A 15,752-nucleotide genomic window follows, 5' to 3' on the forward strand; every position below is an offset into this window, starting at 1 on the left:
TTTATTTTTGGCCATGGCGTTGTCAGTTTGTTTTAGATTTATGAGTTTGACTGTCCCTTTGGTATCTTTAGTCCCTCTTTTAATGGAGAAACCTCCAACGTATATCTGATTTGTTTTTTAATATATATTTTTATTTCAAATGAAGGATGTTTTTATTTTTTTTTTTTATTATTGGACATTTAAAAAAAATTTCTTATTTTATTACTTTATGCATATCATTTTATAACGAATAACAAAGCAGTGTAGTTATGTCTCAGACCCCCCTCCTACTTTCCCTCCCCCCTTTCATTGTAGTTGTTTCTATGTGTAAAGGGGAAGCTAAAAGGTTATGTGTGTTACAGATGTCATTTTATGAAATGGAGTCAGTTGGAATATTGGTGAATTCGTGATTTCATTTTGTAGAAACTTAATGTAACATTTACGTCAAACGATAATGATATTGTTAACAGCCTATCAGCCTGGACAAAGAATAATTCCTATACTAGTTCTTTTAGTTGATGTTTGATACGATAAACGGGTCATTAATGGCTGTTGTTAGGAGTGAAATGATCTTTTAAATGTTGAATACGTATATCAATAACTATCAAAGGTACCAGGATTATAATTCAATCCTATGAACTATGTTCTTTACCGTAATAAAAAAAAAATTCTAATGATTTTCTGTCAGCTTTTTATCGTTTTATCCATTTATAATGATAGTTTATATATATATGAATGTGTCAGATATCTCAATCGAGCCTTGAATATATGGATTGTTTATTAACACTATATTGTTTATTTGCATGCAGTATGATTTTTAATGTTCCTTTTAGTCCATAATTGTTTTAAACTTTTTGAGTTCTATACTGTTTCGTCAAGAATACACATTGGAACTGTATCGTAAGTTACTATATGTATACTGCAACCCTCGAAATTCATAAATGTGGGTGAATATTTAGAATGTTGTACACAAAGCATATGATGTACCAAAATAAAAATAACCTGAATTCCCTCATTACATCATCATTAAAGTTAACATACACGTATAACTTACGTCACAAACGCGATAATATAGTCATGGACTTTATGTATTTTTTTGCATTGAAATGTTACTGCCTTTAATAGTATGGTTGCATAATAAAAAGATGTACTCTTTATATTTCTAGAAGATAACGACCTTTTTAAAATTAAAATATTTAAACCTTCTTCAAAGTCAGTGTTGTGTTTTATAGCTTCCCTAGCTAGCTCCTCGGGGAAATCGTTTTCAATTATCTGCTTTAGCAGCTCTTCTGTCTCTTCGTCTAATTCCGTTTCGTCTATGGTTTCTGTTTCAATTGTTCTCTGATGTGTAGCTAATGAGCGTTCCTTCAGAATGACATCTTGTTTCGCCTGTGCCAATGCCATGATCAGATCGACCGCTGTACAATCATGTTTAATCGCTGATATCATTGGATATATAAGAACTGATGGATCTTGTTCCAAATCGATTTTTACAAGTTCTCGTTGGAGAATGACAATCTGGTCAATTGAAAAGTAATTTAGGAAATAGTGCCGCTCTCTCTTCTCATCAATATAACTCAACCATTTAGTGTGACAATCTTCAAGGAATTCTGCAATTTTTGGTATTATGTTTGCAACATCTTCTGCCATTCCTTTTAGAGTTTGCATTTCTTTTCCATGTCCAAAGTTTATAAATACACAAACTGATCTCTTCCTGTCACATAAAAAAGTTGCATTCCAGCTTGAAAACAGAATACATCCATCTGCAATCAACTTTGTGTATATGTTTCCAAGTCTTACCACTGCATCCAAAATCTAAATAAAACAATAATTAATTGAACCAATCCGCACATCCTATATACATTTTCTTCAAATTTGGGCATTTTACTAGACTTGATTGTATATTGTGTGGCACAATATTGATAAACAGTGCAAATTTACCTTGAAAATCCATCATTTCCCGTCAACAAGACTAAGATAATCCGAATACCTACATCTTTTCTTACTAAATAGTCCAATTTTCTGTACAGCCAAGGATCAGCCGAACAATGTACGTAAATAGGTGCTATAAAATCGACACATCACAGCAATCATTTTAAGTAAAATTTAAAGTAAAACTTTATACAATCACATGTATGTGCAATGACTGTTTAGTGTCTTTAAGTACAAGCTGTATGGAAAATGCGAGCTTCAGCGAGCTTTTACTCCTATATCGAGCCAGATACAAATACAGCTGATATTTTAAAGAAATAAACAGTTCTTATCATCATCCTCCAAATATTTAAACCTTCTTCGTGCTTTAATAGATAGTAAAACTCACATATATGGTAATTGTTTTGAATTTGAAATAAATTAGTTTTTGTTTGTTGGGTTAAAAATCACAAAATCAGCTCATCGCTGATACGCCGAGAAGAATCTTTAAACGTCAACAATATTACATCGCTCAAAGTTAATGAGTATATCTGAGTATATCTGACTATAACATAACTAATTTCAACAATAAAAAGAAATAACAAAACATTGTTCGATTTTAGACATTTTAAATTTAAGAATTATGCTACGTTTCAGAAAAAGTGATAATTGACATTATATACCATTGTGTTTCTTTATTTCATACAGAATGTTCGGATGTACTCATTGAACTGGAAGATTGTCGCTATAGGAAATGGAGGTCACTCTTCGGTTTATGTTTGTCCGTCAACAGAAAGCGGGTTTATTTATACATGTATTTGTCAAACAAAATGCTTGAAAACAATCAGAAAATCTTTAGTCCAATTTAGGTCAAGTAATTTATCATTCGAAGGCGATTGCAATACACATTCTGAGGTCACAAAATCTCATACAACACTCGTCAACAGCAATACGCAATAGTGACCTTCAGTGATTAAAAGCGATATCTGTATAGCATAGAAATACAGGCTAGCGATATCTGTTGGGCCGTTAATGTATATAAAGAAATCCAAATTATATGCACCCAAAGTAAACTGTTCCTTCTATAAACAATACTCTGTTGGACCAGGCAGTTTATTGGATATACAAATAATGATGATTAATCGACGGAGACCGAAAAGATAAAAAAAAAAACAACCTCGCATTTTCAGAGGAACCTTTTAATTTCATGGATTGAAAATACAAGATTGCTAAGAGAGACAAATGACACAATTATTTTATTACAGTTGAAACTGTGTCACAAAATAGGATATTAAAATTACCCCCCCCCCAAAAAAAAAAAAATAATTGCACTAGACACATATATTAAGCTTCGTAAATTATAACGAGAAAGTTACCTAATAACATAAATTGCCACAAATACTTTCTCCAGAAGCTAATTATATATAATTTACCCGTATGTAGCAAACACTTATATCATGGCCGAGGTGTATCTTAATAAGCTAACCAGTCATGTCTGAAAGTACATGCGTACTAAAATTTTCAAGAAAAAGCTAAAGAATTTTCAAGAGATTTCGACTAGAACCAACACTTATATTGATTGGTAAATTATTCCTTGCTTTATTGTTATAGTAGCGTCAAATAGTTCATGCATGGTCAGCACCAATGGTCAATATGCATCTAGAACAACAGGTCTGAATGTTTGGCTGGTACGTTATACATAGACATGTAATGTCAATTAATAATGCAATAACAAAACTTACATTTTTAGCTATGGCGTTGTCAGTTTGTTTTTGATTTACGAGTTTGACTGTCCCTTTGGTATCTTTTGTCCCTCTTTTACACAAAATTTTAAAGAATTAATGACAGACAGGTGTATTAATTTTTTTTAATTTGGTCTATCAAAAGTTATTTCAATTAGTAATACATGTTTTCTCCTTTCATGGGTCAGTTTAACGTCTAACTACTTTGTCCGTCATTTTTATCAAAACACATTTCATTTATTCTTTGAAGTCACTTGATGATAAAGGCTTGGATTAAGCTTTCGAACAAAAGGTAACAAGACTGTAATACATGACGGATTGAATCGATGCCTGCTTTTGAACTTCTTACTTTAATTTCACTTTTGACTTTTCGATTCGATCTGCCAAATCAGATTTTGTAAATTACAAACGCCTGCCGTAGAAGACAATAACAATCAAAAACAAGGAGTAAACAAAGACTCGTTAAACCAAAAAAAAGACATTTACATCAACAGTTTCAAATAATAAATAAGAAGCAATACGAACTCCACTAAAAACCGGGAGTGAAATCAGGTGCTCCAGATGGGTAACCATTTCCTGCATCGTATACGGCACCTGTCGTGTTATTTCGTTGTTCAGTTTGGTAATGATGGAAAATTAGTATGAGTGAGGAGTAATATCAGATATGATTTCTGACACACTTTTGTCATAATGGCCAATCAACTCATGATGTCGACCGTACAATTTCTTGAGTGATGACCTTAATTTGATTGATTCAAAGCCCTGTCTTAGCAACCTTTGAAAAAGCAGTATTCCTTGTTCAACAAAATCAACGCACTTTGAGCTAGCTCTAGAGTAACGTGTCCATATGCTGGTGCCGCTGGGATGTTGCTACACAGAAATGGAAAGTTGACTATAGGAAAATAAAAATCATTGCGTTTGTCATAACTTTTGGTATTTAACCTACCATCAGTAATCATTTCGAGAAAAAAATCTAACTATGAAGCAGATTTATTATCCTGGTTGGTAATATCTTTAATTTCAAGTTCACTTGGATATATTAAATGTAAGTTATCACTGAATCTATTATCATTAAGAGACAGTACATCATCAATATACCGAAAGGTGAAATTAGTAGACTGGGCTAATTTCTTTTCTCCTTTCTGTACAAGCCCTTGGATAAATTCTGCTTCATAGGAATACAAAAACAAATCTGCAAGTAGAGGAGCACTATTGGTACCCATTGGGATTCTAATATTCTGTTGGAAGACCAAACCTTCAAATTCAACAAATATGTTGTCAATTAAAAAGTCCAGCATGGCAGTGATATCCTCTTCGGTGTATTTTTTGCTGGACTCTGTATGATTTTTTCACAAAATAAGCTAAATTCCTGCCCAAAACCAGATATTTAAAACGTCTAGTGCCCTTAACGTAGATCATAGCATGTGTTTTTGGATGCGTATTGCTCCTATTTCAACATTTGACCAACGCAACACACATATTTGCAGTTATGATTTGTCTCCCAAAATGTACATGTTAATGGTTAAATTTCGTGTGTTTTCAAAAATAGATCAACTAATATTCCTTTAAAAAAGTAAAGTAAAAAAATACTGAACTGATAAATATCTTCCACTGATGATGACTGATAGTAGAATGGCATACTTTAATATTTGTGTTCATTGTCTTTTTTGTAAAAGATAACAGTGATAAGGGATCACGAAAGACGACTTACGACGAATACATGTACACAGATGTACCATGGGATAAAAATAGTTCATGTGATCTTTTCAACCAAGTAAACGCACAAATGTGAGCTTGAGGTGTGAACAGTTTGACAACAAATTGATTATTTTATAACTTTACTTTGTATTTTTCTATACCTCAAATATCAAAGCTGCTAACATGTTACGGCAGAATGCCATTCATTTCAATTTTAATTTAACTGAGCGGAAAAATAAAAATTTCAAGGTTATCATTTTAAAATACTTTAAATCTAATGAATTTATATTCAGATGAAAGATAAATTATAGCATTTATGATAACCTGTAACGATACATACAGAACAGCAAAATAACAAGTATCCAGTAAAAATGACCATCATATTACCATTATGAACCTTTCTACTTCATCATTTCCGTGTTTTGCTTTCCCGGCAACCAACATCAATCTTGACTGCAGATCCTGCAGATTTTTATAGTTGTACCCAACACTGTTTTGTTGTTTTTCATTTTCTTCTGGCATAGTCAAGTCTGGTTCATCTTTTTCATCACAATCTTGATTCACAGACAACCCTAGTACATCTGTAAGTAGCTGTTAAGAAAGATGCTGATTAATTTTGAATATCACACGTGTTGCATTCATTTTGTGTATGGACATTTAATTATGTATTGCAATTTCCGTAGATTAGGCAATTAAAAGCAACTGTACGGCCTTCAGCAATCGGAATAATGCATACCATATGGTCGGCTATAAAAGGCCTCTACATGAAAAATATAAAATAATTTATTTGAGAAACTTTGTACTTGTTTGACTTTATAATTATTTTGATCTGAGCGTCACTGATGAGTCTTATGCAGGGAAAACGCGCGTCTTGCGTATTAAATTATAATCCTGGTACCTTTGATAACTATAAGCCGCATACTTTACAACAATACAAATAACCAAAAACATCTTATGATTGACACAAACTAGCGACAACCACTGCACTAAAGCCCAGGCTTTGGAAAAACATAAAGAATGTGGCGGGGTTTAACATGTTTATGAGCGTTCAAGCCTCTATAACCTCGTACAGGGGTTATACAGTACAAAATTAGATCAAACAATAAAAACCAGATAGATACAAATAGAAATACATATGATGAAAGCACAGGGTAGACGTGGCAGGAAACTTTTCAATCCAAAAAACAAAAATACACTAAGTACTGATGTTAGAGTTAATGCATTTACAGGTGACAGCTATTTCAACGCCAAAAATATCATGTATCTTAATCTAAAATATCAACTAGTACACGTCTAACATCGAATGGGGTATGTGTAAAGGCTTCATTAACATTCAAGAACAAAACATGACCTTGTACAATGCTATACTATAGCCTGGTATCGACAGATTGTAGTCCCGTGAAAGTAAATATGTGTATGTTGCACTTTGTGAATACAGCTGATTCTTAAACCACGTCTCTTTTAGGGAGAGATATATCATTCATAGATTATTAGTTTTGTTTACGTACAGGTTCCGAGATATTCTATCCTAGATATGTATTAATTATTCCATATTGCTGGAAAATGACAGATACAGCAGAATAATTGGGAAATTTGAGGCCTCAGGGGCAAAAAACAGAGAAATTATATACTTCCTGAAACATTAAACAAATAACTTAACTTGTAAAAGCTATGATTTTAATATGTTCGAGGTGTTTTATAACCACAATAACTCTGCTTGGCAGTCATGCAAGAATCAGATTTTAACCATCATTTCAATAAAACTTTTGGTGAATTTATACATGAGACTCATGGTATCTCAATACATACATCTTTTGCAAATATGGCTCTGTTTAAACACTTCTATTGCATATATTAGCTAAATTATGTTAGATATATGTTTAGAATTGATACTGTTGTGACCAGATTTCTAAACTAACCAGAAAATGAGAAATTTCATTGACTAACCTCCCAAAAAACTAGGGGTGATCTCAAGTGATCCGGAAGGGTAAGTAGATCCTGCTCCACATGTGGCACCGCCGTGTTAAACCACGCCTCTTTTGGGAAGATACATAATATTCATAGATAATTAATTTTACGAACTGGTTCCAAAATATGTATGAATCATTTCGTAGAGACAATTCTACGAAATATAACCAGTAAATATACATATCCATATCGGTTAAATAGAAATCTTTGGGAAACCTATAGTCAAGGTAGGGACATTACAGACATTTAGTGTAGCTTTGAACTCTTTGGAGTTCAGGTATATAAACCTTAAAATTATGCCGCATAGCCCTATATTTTGACCTTTGAAAAAAAGAATTGCATAATACACTTTCTATTGTAGGATAAAAAAAACTTTTTAGTAAAAGTGTAAAAGCTTTAGCCAAAAAAGAAGTTATAAGAGAAATTGCATTATCAATATTAACAGAAATGAATTAACTGATAATATTATGATGTGTTAATCTTGACAGCATCCTAAGACTAAAATTTACGTGAAATCTGAACATCAAAAATTACAAAAAACACCAATGGCTCTGTGCAACACTAAAATTTTACAAAAAGTTTTAGAATTTAAGATTTCTGATTTTGATTAAAGTTTTAAAATATTAACTTTCTAATTTTATAAAAATCTTTTAAATTTTGGAAATATAAATTGAAATTTCAAAATCCAAAAAATTTAAATTTGATAGTTTTGATTATTTCGCTTTTTGAAGTTTAAACTTTTTCATTTTTTATAAAGAAATTGAGAAAACCTACTTGTATATATCATTATTACGTTTGGGATATATGTAAAGTGCGAAACGAAAGAGATTAAAAACAAAACAAAACAAAATAAATTGTGCCATTACAAAACAAAACGATGTGTAACGAAACGAAATACGACGACTAGAAATGAATTGAAGATGCAATTTTACTTAGAGACAGACAATTCTAAGCAGAGACAAATAGAATAAAAAAATAGTATTTCTCAAAAGCTGAGAAATTATTCTATAATTAGAACAACAATTCAATTCTAATGTATAAATCAGCTTGAAAGCATAACAGACACACACTGGAAAACGTATTTTAAGAAGAGTTTGCTGCTCACAAAGTCACATCATTATGCAAAACATATATAGATCTCATAGTGGGTTTTTACTCAAACTAAATTTGCAAAATATAATGATATACAAAAATATATTGGAGCTAAGATATTAATATGGATCGCAATGATTGCCTTATGCTGATGATCAGCATTATATGCAGTGGTCACAACATTATATGCAGTGCTCACAACATTATATGCAGCGCTCACAACATTATATGAAGTGCTCACAGCATTATACGCAGTGGTCCAAACATTATATTTACAGTGCTCACAACATTATATGAAGTGCTCACAACATTATATGAAGTGCTCACAACATTATATGAAGTGCTCACAACATTATATGAAGTTTTCAAAACATTATATGAAGTGCTCACAACATTATACGAAGTGGTCACAACTTTATACGTTTTTTGTTTATGAAGGTGATGATCATTGATGGTGATGATGATGATTGATGTATATGATGGTGGGGGTTCAGATTCGGTAAACTTCGGAATTTTTTAGCAGAAATTACTGAATACAGTCATAATTGATAGTGCCCCGCAAACAAATTGAAACAGTTGTTATACACATGTTATCAAGGCAATTCGATTTCGATATATAAAAAAAATGCCTGCTATTATCTGCAATTGGACAGACATAATACTTAATTTAAGTTCATTCGGAGGAAAAGATGAAACTGAGGGTTGAATGAATGAACTAGTTCTCTTCGTCGTAAGAAATACGAATGGCATAATGTAATATAAAAATAAAAATTTAGTTAATGGAATATTGAAGGAAAATTTGTATGTTATATGCCTCGAGTTCATTTCCTACTGAAGAATTTTAGCAAGGTGCGACTCTATAGTCAGTACTCAGTTTTAAAAAAGCTAAATTACATTTTAAATAAAAAAAGGTCTGCTTTCTGTAAGACATAAGTGCCATATAACGCTTGCTTATATATGTCATGATAGATTCATTATTGGCATCGCTTTTCAGAATTTGCCATTTTTTACATGAATAAGTATCTAACAGATATGAAAATGCAGTTTAAAGCATTTTATGGTAGGTGTTCATCACAACTTGTCATCACTTATTAACATTATTTTACAAGCTTTTTAGCACATCAAGCAGTTTTTCTTCTAAATATTAGCAGCAGCCTTATATAGAGATATAAACTTTCATTAGAAAAAAATACCCTATCAAGACCCAGTTTTACATTTTCGATTTATAGTTATAAAATCTTATGAAAACTTAGTTTGTGGAGGTGAATGAAACGTTTACTACGTATGTTTATAAGTCAGCACGGTTAATATATGAAAAAAAATTGGTATGCTTGCCAATGAAACAACTTTCCACAAGAGACCAAATGACACAGAAATTAACAAGCACAGGTCATAGTACGGCCTTCAACAATGAGTAAAGCCCATACCACATAGTCAGCTATAGAATGCCCCGAAACGATAAACGTAAAACATCACAAACGAGAAAACTAACGGCCTAATTAATGTACAAACAAATGAACGAAAAACAAACATGTAACACATCAACAAATGACAACCACTGGAATACAGGCTCGTGACTTGGGACAGATAAATTCATACATAATATGGCGGGTTTTAACATGTGAGCGGGATCCAAACCCTCCTTCCAACCTGGGACAGTGGTGTAACAGAACAACATAAGAACGGATCATGTAAATCAGTTGAAAAAGGCTCAACTCATCAGATGAATACAAATATAAATACTAGACCAGTACATCTAACAAAAGACGTGGCCGGTACTTTTATATCCCAACAACAAAAAGTACTGATCTAAGATTACTCGCAGTTACTTACAGCTAGTTCAAAACCACTAACAACTAACAAAAAAAAATATGCATCTAAGTTTTGCATTTATGTGAAGATTGAAATAAACTGTGAGTAAAAAAAGGATGATTTACTGTTATTGGATAGTAACGATTGTCCATGAAAAGGGAAATTGTCGAAACTTATTTGACTTTTATGTATAGCATAGTCCGAATTATATACTTAAAAGGATTAAAATTTACAAAATAGTAAATTTGCACTAAAAAATGCTGTGCCATGCCTTTTTAAAATAAGATTAAAAATCGTATATGTTAAGTAAAATTCTATTTCGAATAACATCGCTGACCAACATTAATAAATATAAAAACCAAAATGTAATTAACAGTATACTTCTTACAGATATCTGGGTCATCACATTGCAGTCCCGTGTTATCTGAAGATATTTATTTAGAGTAAAATGATTAGAAATTCACAATTATATATGTGTACAAATATATATATTTTAATACGACCGCAAAAAATGAAGAAAAAAAATTGCCATTTATTGCTATCACGTTGTCGTCGTCGTCGTCGTCAGCGTCGTCCGGATGGTCTTCGGATAAAGAAAATAAAAATCAATAGAATTTTAACACATGGTTTATTACCACCAAAGAAAGGTTGGGATTGATTTTGAGGGTTATGGTCTGAACTGTTTATGTATTAGAGACCAAAAAGGGGACCAAAATAAACATTTTTGTAGTTTCCAGACATTAACTTGTGCTTTAGTGTATGGATATCTCTGAAATTATACCACAAGCTTCCATACCACAAAGGGATGATTAGGATTGGCCTGGGAGGGAGGGGGTGTCCATGCCTCAAACCGTTTAGGAATTAGAGGCAGAAAAGAGGGAAAAACAAGGATTGTTTGGTAAATTGCCATATAAGGAAGGTAATTCAAATATATTTAGCTAATCCAAACGTAATGTTTGATTACCTCCCTTACACAGCTTTAAAAGTATGTGTAAATTCTGGGTTGGATCTCTGCGGTCGTATTAAGCTGTGCTCGGCGAAACAATTTATTCAATACTTAAAGTATATAAATATTTATTTGTGATTATGATGAAACTGATCATGAAAATAAGTTAAAAATGTCCTGGGGTTGAAAAAATTTGTGGTAAATTGATCATACCTTAATTTCCTTATTTCAATCAGTTTTGAATATTGTATACTGACTTAATATTAATATGACTTTAATAACTGTTTCAATTTGTTTGCTGGCAATTACCAATTATAGATTCGGTCATTTCCGCTAAAAAAAAAACGAAGTTTAAGGAAATCTGAACCACCACCATCATATACATCAAACATCATCATCACCATCACTGATCATCACCTTCATAAACAAAAAACGTATAAAGTTGTGACCACTTCGTATAATGTTGTGAGCACTTCATATAATGTTTTGAAAACTTCATATAATGTTATGAGCACTTCATATAATGTTGTGAGCACTTCATATAATGTTATGAGTACTTCATATAATGTTGTGAGCACTGAATATAATGTTATGAGCACTGCATATAATGCTGTGAACACTGCATATAATGTTGTGAGCACTGCTTATAATTTTGTGAGCACTGCATATAAAGGTCGGAGCACTGCATATAATGGTGTGACCACTGCATATAATGCTGATCATCAACATAAGGCAGTCATGGCGTTCCATATATAAGTTTATAACTTAACTATCATAGTGAAAATGGTTCCCTTGTCACCATCTTACGGTGTTTTTATATTTCAACTTGTACGATTCGCTCGTGTATGTAACAATGTTTTAGATTTTAACGAGAAAAAATTATGTATTACTGAAAAATTATTAGACCAGGGTTTTCGATATCACAAACTAGTCAAAACATTTACTAAATTTTATCATCGGTATAAGGACATCATTCGTAAATATAGCTCAACATGCAGACTTCTTATACGTTCAGGTATTTCACATCCAATTTTTTATGGAAATATTCTTTATAAAGCACAAAGGTGTCAGTATTCACCTCAAAAACTAACCAAACCTTTGAATAGACTTATTAAGAAGGGATATAGTTACGATACTGTTGTCAGGTCATTAAAGATTGCATATTTTGGCGTTAATATTGATTCACTTATAGGGTCTTTGCATCGGAACTAAACATATTTATTCAAAAACCAGTTGTTAGCATGACACGGGTTATGTTCTTCTCATATATGTTAAGATGGTATGATACTAAACCCCTAACGGGAAGGATTGTGCCTGATGTTCATATGATAAAATCATAATCTTTCAGTCAGTTTAATTGAAGTCTGGAGCTGGCATGTCAGTTAACTGCTAGTAGTCTGTTGTTATTTATGTATTATTGTCATTTTGTTTATTTTCTTTGGTTACATCTTCTGACATCAGACTCGGACTTCTCTTGAACTGAATTTTAATGTGCGTATTGTTATGCGTTTACTTTTCTACATTGGCTAGAGGTATAGGGGGAGGGTTGAGATCTCACAAACATGTTTAACCCCGCCGCATTTTTGCGCCTGTCCCAAGTCAGGAGCCTCTGGCCTTTGTTAGTCTTGTATTATTTTAATTTTAGTTTCTTGTGTGCAATTTGGAAATTAGTATGGCGTTCATTATCACTGAACTAGTATATATTTGTTTAAGGGCCAGTTGAAGGACGCCTCCGGTAGCGGGAATTTCTCGCTACATTGAAGACCTGTTGGTGACCTTCTGCTGTTGTTTTTTTCTATGGTCGGGTTGTTGTCTCTTTGGCACATTCCCCATTTCCATTCTCAATTTTATAGCCATCACAAAAATTGCCATCTGATTACTTTTTTCTTACCAGTTTTTTTCCAGGTTTGTAAACTTCAGAATATCCAACGACATAAACACCACTGGCATTGATTGCTTCCACTTGTGATAAAGAACTCATTTCAATTGAACCATGAGATTTTTTAACCGATTTTAACCATTCCAAGTTTCCACATGTTCCACGCTGAAAATAACTGAATATTTTAACAACTACTTCAAAAGCCTATCATCTTCAACAGATAAACTTAATATGAAGTGGGTTTTTTTCAAAGAATAATTATTCAACGTTATACCAGCACTTATATTTAGAACATGAAAAAAGCATAGCGCAGGAATAAAATAAAAAGAAAAAAAGAAAGAGCAACACAAGCTTAAAACCATACTTTAATTGTTCATCATGTCAGCCAGCGATGAAAACTGCTCTAATGGCGTAAATACAAGGCAAGCTCACAATTAAATTGCTTACCAATTTTTCGGGGAGTTTAAAATCTGCCGACAACACTCTCCATACTTGTTTACATTTTTCCAAAAAAACTTTGTCACTACAATTTTCATCAAAATTAAAAATCAGTGGTCCATATCCTGTTGTTGCAGAATGTAAACAATGTACTCTAGCGACAGACATGTCTCCTTCTCCTGCTGACATCATTGCTAGGTCAACGAATACTTGTAGCTCTTTGATACCTTCAACAAAAACAGGTTTATTCTGCATATTTGTTTTTAATTATAAAAGGTAGATATTTCTTTAGGATTAACATCAACAACAGGTTCCAAATATATGGTGAATATGACGTCATGCAATCTCTGATCAATGGTATATATTTTAGAATCCAAATCTATGGCATCTTTTTTAGTTTCCCAATCTATTGCAGATTTTCTATGTTCAAATATATGGCAGATTTTCTGCACGTAGAGGACCAGTCAGTATATAGCTGACTAATGATTTGCCTTTAAAAAATGCACAGTACAGGTATTCGACATAAATTAAAAAGATGAAGATTATTAGAATTCTTTTTTTTCAAGTTTCTAAATCTCAAGAAAGATTAATTTGTAATGTTATAAATTAAAAAAAAATGCTGAAGAATTTGTTAAAAAAAAAAGAGTACAAAAGGTAAATATATAACAAAATAGCAGAACAAAACAATATTGTGAAAAAAAACAGAAATAATTCCAAAGTCACACTAGTACAATAAACGACCAAGCAACAACCAGGAACATAGACGAAAAAAGTAGCAGCTGACAGAAACACGAAAACAAACCCCAAAACTGTATCACAGGAAACGAATGTAAAGTTAGTTCCCAGGAAGATTGAGCATTTCCATTGATATAACAAAACTTTCATCTAGAATGGTATTTGAAAATATGTTTTCTACCACCTTTAGATGCGGCGATGATGTGATTAGACATAAGTTATTTGCGACATTATAGCTACTAGGTTTCCCCGAAAAATTAAACAATAATCAAAACCTGCCATAGATCTGGAGAAAACAAAAACCTGCTACAGATTTAAATTTTTATGGCATTTGTGACGTCATAGTTACCATAGATTTGAAATCTGTCAAAGATCTTGAACCCGCCACAGATTTGAGACTCCATACATGTACATGAGTTGTTTCACCATATTTGATTTAAGTGATACATTTATGTACTTGAAACTTGTAAAAAATAGACGATAAAGACATCGGGCTTTTGTTTTTAGTTCAAAAAATAACCAAAAAAAATTGAGGGCAAGGTTTAAGGGATCAGTCATGCGTTGAATTTTGATATTGGTTAATCATAGCATCGCGATATCTTGTAACAAATGTTTTGGTTGGCATTAAAATAAGAGTGACATTTATATCGCCTCTTTTGATTAAAATTATCTATATGTTACATAACTCTTAATCTTACATCAACAAATTTTGGTTCTTTTGATTGGTAATATTTGCTTTATAATCTTGACATTAAGGTAGGGCTTTAAATTTTTAACTTTAAGTTTTCTTGGTGAAAAAGCTGCTTTAGACGCATAGAATCTATTACGTTTTTTTTTTATTTTTGCGGGAGTTCACATCATTATGATCACGTGTTTTAAGTTACATTTTGGTGTGAGCGCCATTTAATGATTTCCTGTTTTCAAAATAAACCTTTGACTTGAAATTTTCAGATAAAATGCACCCTTATGTATTACACATGTGGGTCAGGCGTAATCATGTTTCCTTTAAATTTTCATTTGGTATTACTCCTAAAACACTTACTATGCATGGTTTCTCTTAGCCACAAGATGAGATGTTTACAATCAGCAAACATTATCAAACAATTTGCCTTTTCGTCATTGACATCACGAAGAATATTGCACGTTTTCAACAAGGATTCATCTAGTGTTTTCATTTTTGTATCAGCATAACATGTCTGAAAAGAGAGAGAATATACGATTGTTATAAATACAATATTATAATGTCAACAATTGTTACTCTCCCGTTGATGAGAATATTATAAATCATCAACATCTTTAAAAAAATTGAAAACAACACGTTTTTTAATTTCTTGCGTCCGAAGCGATTTTCTGGATTAACCTTCATCAGGAACACGCAAAGCCAAACATTTGAAATCAGAAGATGTATAAGTACCGAAACCGTTGAAGAGCTATATGTCAAAAATACCTTAAATAAATAGCCAAATTCATCTAAAACTAACTTCGCCTCAGGGAGTTGAAACCTAAGTTTCTTAATAATTTCAAAATTTATAAACGGACAATTTTAGTAAAA

At 32.2% G+C, this 15,752-nt stretch overlaps 1 protein-coding gene across 1 annotated transcript in view; it reads right to left on the bottom strand.

Annotated features, from left to right (window-relative positions):
• Window positions 1–15,752, bottom strand: part of LOC139482706 (E3 ubiquitin-protein ligase RNF213-like) — a 419,318-nt gene that overhangs the window by 314,282 nt on the left and 89,284 nt on the right. The window contains exons 8-12 of the mRNA XM_071266774.1: window positions 15,243–15,396; window positions 13,475–13,692; window positions 13,040–13,192; window positions 5,718–5,921; window positions 1,182–1,794 (exon numbers count right to left, since the gene is read on the bottom strand). Coding sequence (XP_071122875.1) covers window positions 1,182–1,794; window positions 5,718–5,921; window positions 13,040–13,192; window positions 13,475–13,692; window positions 15,243–15,396 — 1,342 coding nt within the window. The remainder of the gene's footprint in view (window positions 1–1,181; window positions 1,795–5,717; window positions 5,922–13,039; window positions 13,193–13,474; window positions 13,693–15,242; window positions 15,397–15,752) is intronic.

Source organism: Mytilus edulis, chromosome 1 (assembly GCF_963676685.1).
Source record: "Mytilus edulis chromosome 1, xbMytEdul2.2, whole genome shotgun sequence".
Lineage (NCBI taxonomy): Eukaryota > Metazoa > Mollusca > Bivalvia > Mytilida > Mytilidae > Mytilus > Mytilus edulis.